Source organism: Nyctereutes procyonoides, unplaced genomic scaffold, assembly GCF_905146905.1.
Source record: "Nyctereutes procyonoides isolate TBG_1078 unplaced genomic scaffold, NYPRO_anot_genome, whole genome shotgun sequence".
Taxonomy (NCBI): domain Eukaryota; kingdom Metazoa; phylum Chordata; class Mammalia; order Carnivora; family Canidae; genus Nyctereutes; species Nyctereutes procyonoides.
This window is the reverse complement of record NW_026575052.1, coordinates 61,398,642-61,410,193: the sequence shown is the minus strand read 5'-3', so window position 1 is coordinate 61,410,193 and position 11,552 is coordinate 61,398,642. Positions and strand designations below refer to the sequence as shown.

Here is an 11,552-nt window from a genome sequence, read left to right as displayed (position 1 = left end):
GGTGGCTCAGTGGTTGAGCCCCTGCCTTCAGCCCAGGGCCTGACCCTGGAGACCTGGGATCGAGTCCCACATCGGGGTCCCTGCATGGAGCCTGCTTCTCCCTCTGCCTGTGTCTCTGCCTCTCTCTGTCTCTATGAATAAACAAATAAAATCTTAAAAAAAAAAAAAAAGAATGCTTAACCGACTGAGCCACCCAGGTGTTCCTCTGCTAATTGCTTATCAGTGGTACATATTAGCGGTGTTTGCCTTTCTCTCTTGCTAGTCTTTTCACGATTGACCTACCAGTAGTGTTGGGGGGGGGGTGGGTAGAAATCGAAGTACAGGAAACAACACTGAATTTGTGAAGGCGATGTTCAAGCTAATAATAAATGGAAAGCAGAACTGCAAGAGGCAAATGGGCAAAAGCTGAATACAAGTGAACCTAGACGGGCCTCAAGTGTTTGCGGTTGGTAGCAGCTCATTTTGTGGGCTCACACGTGGGGGGGGGGGCGACACGCGTCACTCCAGCATCAAGTCCAGTTTTGCACCTTTGCCCCTTTGACTCTTGAACAAAGCCAACCAGCGAGATCACGTTAGCAGCAGATCCGAGCAGTTTTGATTAAGAAAAAAAAAAAATTGCAGGCCAGATACACAAACCTCAGCAATTTAAGGAGTGAAGTTGTGTGGAGAAGCTGATGCCCCTTTTGGAAGGTTGACTTTGTTTCGCAAAGCGAAGAAACGACGACTGGGCCAACTTTTTGTTTTCGTTTGTTTGTTGTTGTTTTTGTTTTTTTTTAAAACGAGTGATCACATTTAATAACTCGGGGAAGTCATTCCATTTCAGTCTCTGAAACTGGCTTGCTAGGACAGAGCGCTTTCCAGGATCCGTCGAGGAAAACCTTTTTCCTTCTGCACCCTGGGTCGTTCTTGACGTCCAACACCTAAAAAAAAAAAAAAAAAAAAAGTGCTTCTGGAAATTCCCCCCCACCCCCCATCCTCCCCAAACGGGACTTTCGGAAACTCGACGGCACTCTTAAATCTAGACTCATTCCTAACCAACTTCTACTTTCCCCACCAGCCATATCCTTCAGCTTCTCGGGTTTCCAACTCCCCAAATCTCCAACCTCACCCCTCGAATTAGTCCAATCAAACTTTCCCTTCTTAGACCTTTCCCTGACGTTCGCTCCGGGAAACTCCCCCGAGAATCACGTGGCCAAACGTGTCCCAAACGGCGCTCCGTAATTCTCCTACCGTTCCACCGCCCTTCCTCACCTCCTGTTAGCTCCGCCCCGCCCCATTCTAGCGTTTCCCCCCCTCTCCTCCCCTCCCCCCCCCCGCCCGAAGTGCCTGCGCCTGCGCATCTCCAATTCAGGCGCTTTCCCTTTCCTGGCGACCAATCCACTTCCTGCCTTCGGGCCTTGGAACGCTCCGCCCCTCCGCCGGGGACCTGGCTGGAGGCGCTGGTTGTGGCTGCCCTGTTCACCGCCTGTCTGGAAATCTCGCTCCTGTCGCCTGGCGGACGATCCGCAGCACGCCGCTGTGTGTGCGTGGCAGCGGTCTGAGCGTGTGGCCGCGGTCCGCGCCGCAGAGTCAAGCCTCAGCGCATCGAAACGCCGGAGGAAGGGAGACGCGGACGGCTTTGGGTCAGGCACGTGGCCGGCAGCTTTCGCTTTTCCTCCTCCCTCCGCCCCGCCCCCACTCGCGGCCCGGCCGCGCTGGTGAGTGGCGGGCGGGAGGGCCGGCGGGCGGAGGGAGGAGGGGGAGCTGAGGGAAGGCGGGCCCTCGGCTGCGAGCTAGGTGGGGGGAGGGGAGGGGAGAGCCCGAGCGCTGGAGTTGGTGCTGGGAAACCCGGGGCTGATGTTGACGACAGGCTCGAGGTGAGTCCCGGGGAGCCTCCTTCGCCTCCGCTCCGACCATCGGGAGGGAGCGGGGCTGGGGGGCACCGGCCTGGACTCCTGCTCCCCGAGGGACGCGAGAGGCGACTCGGCGGCACCTCAGCGCTCCGGGGGCGGCGAGCAGCAGGCGGACCGCAGCTCCGGCGGCGTCCTCCTCAGACCCCTCTCCCGGAGGCTCCCGTCACGGCGGGCGCCCCCGGCCCGGGGCAGACGCGAGGGGCGGCCGGGGCGGGCGGGGGGGTGCGGGGTGCGGGGTGCGGGGGTGTCCTCCCCGCCCCTCCACGCCCGGGCTGGGCCTCGGGGCTGAAGCCGCTGTGGCGGGGCGGAGGTGTGCAGTCGAGCGAGGGAGCTGCGGGAAGGCTCCCGGGAGCCGGAGGGACGCGACGGCGAGGAGGTGGGGCGGGCGCGCGCGCGTGGGAGGACGTGGAGCGGGGAGACCAGCCGGGGCGTCTGGGCGTCGGGCGGGTGCGGAGCGTGAGGGGGAGAAGTTGGCGTCGGGGCGACGCTGGTCGGCGAAGGTGACCGCGGGGGCCCCCGGGGCAGGGGGCGCGAGTGCGGGCCGGGAGGGTGCCGCAGGAGCAGGGGGTTGTGGGAGATGCGTGTGCGGGGGAAGGGGCTTCGGGGCGGGGGCGCTGCGCTTGGTCCGCTTGCCCCGAAGCCTCCCACGGGCTGAGGCTCCCTCGCGGTGCCTCGGTCCCCGGCGCTGCCCCTGCTGAGCGCTTGGGCGCGGAGGCCAGGGCCGTGGGGCTGGCGAGCTGGGGGCTCCCCGCCGACCCGGGCCAGCCGCCCTCCTGCTCCGCCAGGACCCGCGACCGGAGCAGCCCCGGCGCCGCTCACCCTTCCCGTCGACCGTAGTTTTCAGGCGTCTCCGAAAGGTACCACAGCTCGTCGAGAGAGCCAGTTCTGAACTCTGGTGAAGTGTGTAAGGAAACTTTCCGTGGGTCTTTGGTTTTCAACACTTTTTTTTTTTTTTTTTCCTTTGGGTAAAGCCAGCGTTGGGGGGTGGGGGTGGGGGGTGGGGGTGGAGAGATAATGCCCCGGTGCGGTTCTGCCCTCAGGACGTTTTGAGTGACACAGAACTACCAGGTGAACCGGCCTTGTCTTCCTCTGGGGCGTCTTCAGAGCGTTTCTGATTGTGATTTCATACAGTCCATATGGTACTTGGGTAAAGGAGTATCTTTGATGAGGGAGACACCCCCCTTTTTCTCTGCATTCTGCCCCCCTCGGTGCGCTCTGCTGGTACCTCCTCGTTTGACCAAGAAAGTAGTTTTACTTTCTTTTGGGCTTTTCACAGTCTCTTCCGAAAACCAGATTATCCAGTCCACCGGCCAGGGCACTCTATAGGAAGGAAGGTGGTTTTAAGGACGTGGCTTCCTTTTAAGGGACTGACTGTGCTCGTACTCAGTGAAGTCATTTGTAAGGGCTTAATGATATTCCGATAAAAAAAAACAAAAACAAAAGATCACTAATGATTTATCTTGGGTTATTGTGAGGCAGAATCTGTTTGAAACTGTGGTTTTCACTTGAAAAACTTCTTAAAGCCATTCGGGTGAAATATTTGGCTGTGTATTCAAGCAGGGACTGTCAGAGGGATTCAAAGAAATGTTAGCATTTCACTACTAAATAGTTTCATTGACGGCACAGATACATGCATATGGGTCTAAATTAGGTTGTTTGTATATTTTGTTTGGCTTTTAAAATCTTGAGTCAGGGTAGATAGTGGATAAGAGCACTGGACAGTGAGCCTTGACCCAACCAACGATTAAACTGGCGTAATTGGGTGAGTCACCCTTCTGCTGCCATGTCAATGTAAAAATTGAGAATTGGAGTAAAGTCTAGTAGACCTAATTCTTAAAAAAAAATCTCATCTTCCAAAGAACTTTTCAGTGCTCTGTGTGAAGCAATAGACATTAATTGAATGCCTTTTTTTTTTTTAAGGGATTTTATTTATTCATTCATTAGAGACAGAGAGGCAGAGACACAGGCAGAGGGAGAAGTAGGCTCTTCACAGGGAGCCAGCCCCATGTGGGACTAGATCTCAGGACTCCAGGATCACGCCCTGAGCCAAAGGCAAAATGCTCAACCCCTGAGCCACCCAGGCGTCCCTTGAATGCATTAAAAAAAAATTATTTATTTATTCATGAGACGCAGAGACCCGCAGAGGGAGAAGCAGGCTCCCTGTGGGGAGCCCAACCCCTGGGATCACGCCCTGAGCTGAAGGCTGAAGCTCAACCACTGAGCCACCCAGGTGTCCCTGTTGAGTGCGGCCTTGATGCTTCCTTCAATGTTAGTAGCTTAAGAATTCTGTAAGAGTAGCAATTTCTCCATTTTATCGATGAATAGACTCAGAGAAGTTAAGTTGTCCAAGTTCCCACGGCTAGCAGGATGAAGAGTTGGGATGCAAACTTAAAGTCTGAGTTCAAAACCTATGTTGTTTTCACATGTTGCATTGCTGGTCTTTACATGAACCTTTACATTTCTGTCATATTTTTTGTTCACTGAAACTTAGTTCGAAGTGTACTTTGGATATGTTTTTAATACAAGGGTGAAGTGATTGAAAGAATATATCCGAAGATTTTAAGGGTTTTATTGGGAATCTGTTTCTTTGTGTTCTAGAGCAGGATCAATTCATGAGTGCCTACTACAGTTTGACACAGTAGGTATTGAAGAAATGAACACCGTACAGAGTCACAAAAGTCTAGGAGGCTCTGTTAAGCTAATACATGATACTTTATGAAATTTGTCAGATTCCAAGTGAATTTATAAATGTTTTCATAGAACTTAGTATCTGATACTACCTTCACAAATGAGACGTTACCTGTCAAATTTTTTTGCCATTCTTTTTATTTTCTGTAGTTCTTGTATCACTGAAGTGTTGCTTGTTGATAAACTTCAGAAAATACCAACTCTCTATATAGAGTATTATGTTTTGCACGTAATGACAAATATCCCTAAGAAAGATTGTATTATTATCTTAGAAATAATCTTATCCCCACATGTTTTAACTAGTATATGCCAAAATTTAGAAAAGTAATATAAAAACTGCTTAGCCATTATCAGGGATTCTTTCTATTCAGATACGTAATTCTGTGATTTGTTGTGGTCAGTATCTAAGATCAGGTCTTTCACTTCACAGTTTGGTACTCTCAAAGTTCTTAATAACTTTAGGTGAGAGTATGGGTTCCAATTCCAGCTCTGTCACCAGCTGTGGAGGCCTTAGTCAAGTTACTTGGTCAAGTCTCAGTTTACTCATTTATAAAATAGGGAAGATAATACTCATCATAAAGATTTTAGTATTAAATGAGATAATGTACGTAAGATGTTTACTGTGAGGCCAGTGAGTGGTGGCTATGAGTATTTTCTTCTTTTAAAAATTTACTTGCTTTAGGGCATGTCTTTTTTCACATTAAAGGTGGGTCTTTGAAGCTGACAGATAACATAAATGTTAACACTGCTTTGCCAGCAAATAAGTAGTTATGCTCTTTCATGTTATAATGGTTGCTTAAACAGGATTAACAGCTTTTTTTTTCTTGAGTTTTGCCATTGAGGTTAACTGAAGCCTTTGGGTGTTATTGTTAAAATAAATGCATAGAATGTGGACGTGATATAGAATCAGAGTGAAAGAGTAAAAGGGAAAGGAAGAAGTGGTTGGGAGAAGATAAGGAATGTTGCTGGTGCCTCCAAAAGTTACTTAAAGTGCTTCTATTGGCCTAGGTTTTCTTCCTTTGATAGTTTATTGGAGTGCTGAAATAAATGCATTGTGTGTTTATAGAATAGTTATTTTTGCAAATATTTTGTTTGCTAACCTAGTTTTTACTGCTATAACTTAAAATATATATTTGAAAATAATTGAGAATAGTGTGTATATCTTTAGCTTTTAATAAAAAAGTAGGAAGTTTAAGTTAATTCTGTATTTCTTACATAGAAGGTATTTTGATTTTCTCATATACGGCTTTCAGATGATTTAGGGCCTCAAAACATGAAGTACTGTCCATAAAAGAAATTATATTAGAACACTAGTTCTGAGTAGAGAAATTTATTTCTAGGAAAGAAAAATGCTGAATTTTGCTGGGAAATACAGTTTTTTTGTTCCACAGTTGATTTCCAGTTAACTGTATAGAGCCTGTACTATAGACCTAATGTTATCCGATAGAACGTCCTGTGATAATTAAAATGTTCTGTATCTGCGCTGTCTGATGCGGTTGACACTAGTCATGTGAAATTGAGCACTTGAAATAGGGGTAGTGACTGAAGAACGAAATTTCAAACTTTTTAATTAATTTTCCTGTAGCTAAGTAGCTACATGTGGCTAGTGCGGTGGTTTTCAGCTGGTGGTGGTTTTGTCCCCAGGCAACTTTTGGCAATATCTGGAGTGATTTTTGGTTGTCAAAACTGGGGAGATCCTGCTGGCACGTCCTTAGTAGAGAAGGCAGGGATGCTGCTAAACACATAGTGCACAAAATTGTGTCAACATCACTCCCCCAGCAAAACCCCCCCAAAGAATTATCTTGCCTGAAATGGTAATAGTGCTGAGGCTGAGAAACCCTGAGCTGGTGGCTACTGTATTGGCAGACATAGACAGAATATACAGATTTTAGAATCATCATTATGTTATAGACTAATTTTGACTAATACTAATGAAAAGACTAAAAGTTTAATTTAATTTGATAGCTGAAGCTTTCTGTATTTGAAAGTTTGATAAGGTTAGAACGATGATGTGAAGTTTGTGTCTTCTGTGTCTATTTGTAGGAGGCAAGAGCTCATTTTTGTACCAACTTAAATAATTTCTGTTCCAGATTGTAGGAAATAATGTCACCAGCCTCTCCTAATGGTTGTGAACTGTTGGGATTAAAACCAATTGAAAATATTCTCAGATACATACTGAAGTGTTTATGATTAAATGTTGTTTTGTAGTTGATAATGGTTGAATTTGGGCAGTGAGTGTAGGGAGGTTGGTTATAGTGTGCTCTCTACTTTCATTTGTGTGTTCGAGTATTTCCTTAATAAAAAGTAAAAAAGTACTTAAGGCAAAGCATAACTAATTAAGATAGAATGTGGAATGTGACCAAGAAATTATTTTATTGCAGAAATAGTGTTCATGGGCAGCCCGGGTGGCTCAGCGGTTTAGCGCCGCCTTCAGCCCAGGGCATGATCCTGGAGACCCGGGATCGAGTCCCACGTCAGGCTCCCTGCATGGAGCCTGCTTCTCCCTGGGCCTGTGTCTTTGCCTCTCTCTCTCTCTCTCTCTCTCTCTGTGTCTTTCATAAATAAGTAAAATCTTAAAAAAAAAAAGAAATAGTGTTCATTTTACATGCATTTATTTAATCTTTCACAACATTACATTAGTATGTTCTGTTTAAAAAAGTGTCACATTACTAAAAAGTCACTGCATTTACAATACTACAAAGAATACTGACATTCTTTTACTTTACAGATTGTCTTGGGTAACATAATGCCAGCTGAGCGTAAGAAGCCAGCAAGTATGGAAGAAAAAGAAACTTTACTAAACAACAAGGAAAAAGACTGCAGTGAAAGGCGGCCAGTGAGTAGCAGGGAGAAACCAAAAGACGAGATCAAGCTTACTGCCAAGAAGGAGGTTATTAAGGTCCCTGAAGATAAAAAGAAGAAACTGGAAGAAGATAAGAGAAAAAAAGAGGACAAGGAACGAAAGAAAAAAGAAGAAGAAAAGGTGAAGGCTGAGGAAGAATTAAAGAAAAAAGAGGAAGAAGAAAAAAAGAAACATGAAGAGGAAGAGAAAAAGAAGCAAGAAGAGCAGGCAAAACGTCAGCAAGAAGAAGAAGCTGCCCAGTTGAAGTAAGAACATTTATTTTATTTATTGATATGAAGGAATGGGGAGATTGAAATGTTAGGAAAGCAATGGTGATTTGAAATCAGACTGCTGAGGTCCAATTCCAAGAGAGTTGGGAGTATCTTCAGTTACTTGTTCTGTTACTTTCAGTGACTAGAGCACCATGCTTTTTTAAAGAATTTATTTATTTATTCATGAGAGATGCAAAGAGAAAGGCAGAGACACAGGCAGAGGGAGAAGCAGGATCCATGCAGGGAGCCCGACGTGGGACTCGATCCCGGGTCTCCAGGATCCGGCCCTAGGCTGAAGGCGGCGTTAAACCACTGAGCCACCCGGGCTGCCAAATGCCTTTTTTTTTTTTTTTTTAAGGATTTTATTTATTCATTCATTGGAGACAGAGAGACAGAGACACAGGCAGAGGGAGAAATGGGCTCCATGCAGGGAGCCTGATACGGAACTGATCCTAGGACTCCAGGATCACGCCCTGGGCCAAAGGCATGTGCCAAACCGCTGAGCCACCCAGGCATCCCTGGTTCCAAATTTTCTTAATTACACTCAACTCTTTTTTTTTTTTTTAAGGATTTTATTTATCTGACAGAGAGTGAGTGAGCGAGCGAGTGCACAAGTAGGCAGAGAGGGAGACAGAGGGAGAGGGAGAAGCAGGCTTGCTGCTGAGCCAGAGAGCCCAATGTCGGGTTCCATCCCAAGATCCTGGGATTGTGACCTGAGATGAAGGTAGAGTCTTAACTGACTGAGCCACCCAGACGCCCCAATTACATTTGAATTTTAAGACAAAACTGAGAAAGGTACTTTATTAGAGGTTTGGCTAATGCCGAAGTATGGAAGAGTGGTACTTAACATACCAAAACATTTTTAATGCATTCTTTTATAAACATTACTCTTTATTTTATTATTATTTTTAAAGATTTTATTTATTAATGAGAGACACAGAGAGAGAGAGGGAGAGGTAGGCTCCATGCAGGTAGCCTGATGTGGGACTTGATCCCAGGGCTCCAGGATCACACTCTGGGCCAAAGGCAGGCGCTAAACTGCTGAGCCACCCAGGGATCCCCTTATTATTATTTTTTAATAAACATTATTCTTTAAATAATGTATTATTTAGTATTTAAAGAATACTTTAAGAGATTAATTTTTAATTTAAATTTTAAAGTATTTAAAGAATACTTTAAAGAATTTTTTGTGGACAGTTTTTTTTCTATATTCCCGGTGCTTTTACCTGTTCTAGGTTTTACACCTTCCTGGGCATATTAATTTATATTTTTCATATTATACATCATGTGTTTAATTTGTTTATTTTTGCAGCTTTATTGAGGTAGAGTTGACAAAGTATTTTATCTATTTAGTTTACCAGTTGGCAGAATGATTTTTACTCTAGTTATTAAGAATCATCCATTCTGCCACGTTTGGTATTTTCAGTGTACTAGGTTCTCATTATCTTAAGTCAATAATAAAATGTTTTTAAAAGTTGGAAAAGGTGCCTGACTCCTCAGTCAGTACAGTGTGCAACTTCTGATCTCAGGATTGTGAGTTCTTTTTTTTTTTTTTTTAAGATTTTATTTATTTATTCGTGAGACACACAGACTTAGGCAGAGGGAGAAGCGGGCTCCTCCAGGGGAACCCAATGTGGGATTAGATCCTGGGACTCCAGGACCACGTCCTGAGCCAAAGGCGGCAGATGCTCAACCACTGAGCCACCCAGGTATCTCTTAAAAACAAAATCTTAAAGGGATGCCTGGGTGGCTCAGTCTGTTAGGTGTCTGTCTCTTGTTTAGGTCTTTTTTTTGTTTTTGTTTTTGTTTTCTTGTTTAGGTCTTAATCTCAGGGCCATGAGTTGGAAAAAAAAAAAAAACTTAAAAGTTAAAAGTAGGTAAAGGGCCTTTTGCATGTTTTGCTTGGTTTGAGATGCTGATGTTTATGATTACGTTTTCATTGTCTTTCACTCTTGAAATTGGTCAGTGATTCTACAAAATATGCAAAGTATTTTATTTACTTATTTGTTTTTTATATAGAGAGAAAGAGGAATCCCTTCAGCTTCATCAGGAAGCCTGGGAACGACATCAGTTAAGGAAGGAACTTCGTAGCAAAAACCAAAATGCTCCAGACAACCGACCAGAGGAAAATTTCTTTAGCCGACTAGACTCAAGTTTGAAGAAAAATACTGCTTTTGTCAAGAAACTAAAAACTATTACCGAACAACAGAGAGACTCCTTGTCCCATGATTTTAATGGCCTGAATTTAAGCAAATACATTGCGGAAGCCGTAGCTTCTATTGTGGAAGCAAAGCTAAAAATATCTGATGTGAACTGTGCTGTGCACTTGTGCTCTCTCTTTCACCAGCGTTATGCCGACTTTGCTCCATCACTTCTTCAGGTTTGGAAAAAACATTTTGAAGCGAGGAAAGAAGAGAAAACCCCTAACATTACCAAGTTAAGAACTGATTTGCGTTTCATTGCGGAGTTGACAATAGTTGGGATTTTCACTGACAAGGAAGGTCTTTCCTTAATCTATGAACAGCTAAAAAATATTATTAATGCTGACCGGGAATCCCATACTCATGTTTCTGTGGTGATTAGTTTTTGTCGACACTGTGGAGATGATATTGCTGGGCTTGTGCCACGGAAAGTGAAGAGTGCTGCAGAGAAGTTTAATTTGAGTTTTCCTCCTAGTGAGATAATTAGTCCAGAGAAACAACAACCTTTCCAGAATCTTTTAAAAGAATACTTTACATCTTTGACCAAACACCTGAAAAGGGACCACAGGGAGCTTCAGAATACTGAGAGACAAAACAGGTGATTTTCAAATATTTCTCAGAATTGAGAATTTATTTTGGAGCTCATACTTAAAAGTTTTTAAAGTCTTCAGGCCACTGAAAGAACATGTGGAAAAGGGCTCATTGCAGGTGATTTCTTAACATTTCCAGGAAAATTTCAGTGTACCAGTCTTAAGTACTCATGTTTAAATGGGAGTCTATGATAGATTTTGTTTCTGAATTTAGAAGAAACCTGGCAAGTATATGGTGATTTTTACTTTGTGGATGTGTTTTGTTCCTATAATTTAAAAACTCCTTAATGTTGAGGGATAAATTTTCTTTTTCTGTCACTTTAACTTACTGCCATTATTTTGGTGTGGTTTGTTGTGTCCTCTCTATAGCAGGTTTGCTTTCATTGTTTTGTATCTTAATTTATTGATGTCACTGTTGATATTTGTTCTTAGAAAATGAGTCATTATTAGTGGTATTTAAGATCAGAAATTAAGAAAACAGTGCAAGAAATCAGAGGTGAAAAAAAATTTCTTAAATGCTACCATGTAAAGTGCATTGCTGGGAGTCTCTCTCCTGGGAACAACTGTTTAAAGTTTCAAGGAATAATGTATGCACCTTTACCAGTGGTAATTAGTAAAGGGTACCTGATTGAGGGCCACTGTTGATTGTTACAAGATACTGCTGTGTAGCCTCTGTTCCTAGGAGGCATCAACAAGCTAGAAATTGATGTAGTTGGTAAGCATTAGGTCTGCTTTTATGGAGGGTGGATTTGGAGGAGGGCTGAGGGAGTACAGAAAGGATATAGCAATAAAGCAATAGCCTTTGGCCAAGTACCTAGTACTTATTTAAAGTACATGGTTAGGAGTCCGAAATTGCTATTTTCAAGAATTAGTATGGGAGAGTACATTTGTCTATTTTCATAAACCTGCAGGACCTACTTACTGATTTTAAGTAGTTACCACCGGAAGGTGATGAACTTAACTAGAAGTGAAGACTGTAGTAGTGCGGTTAGGTCTGCATCAAGATAGGTGCACCGACTGTTTGACTAAGCCATGGTGGTTGAGGGTCACTCAAAAGGTCAGAGTTT

At 44.2% G+C, this 11,552-nt stretch overlaps 1 protein-coding gene across 5 annotated transcripts in view; it reads left to right on the top strand.

The window, feature by feature from the left end:
• The first annotated feature begins 1,736 nt into the window (after positions 1-1,736).
• The window catches only part of UPF2 (UPF2 regulator of nonsense mediated mRNA decay), a 109,163-nt gene continuing 99,347 nt past the window's right edge, over positions 1,737-11,552 (top strand). The window contains exons 1-3 of one of the 5 annotated variants that reach the window (XM_055331606.1): positions 1,737-1,856; positions 7,309-7,688; positions 9,714-10,493. In XM_055331606.1, coding sequence (XP_055187581.1) covers positions 7,327-7,688; positions 9,714-10,493 — 1,142 coding nt within the window. In that variant the 5' untranslated portion in view covers positions 1,737-1,856; positions 7,309-7,326. Of the gene's footprint in view, positions 1,857-2,249; positions 2,269-2,341; positions 2,393-2,776; positions 2,797-7,308; positions 7,689-9,713; positions 10,494-11,552 lie in introns of those variants that run through there. The other 4 variants (XM_055331609.1, XM_055331610.1, XM_055331605.1 and 1 more) reach the window with 4 other exon arrangements.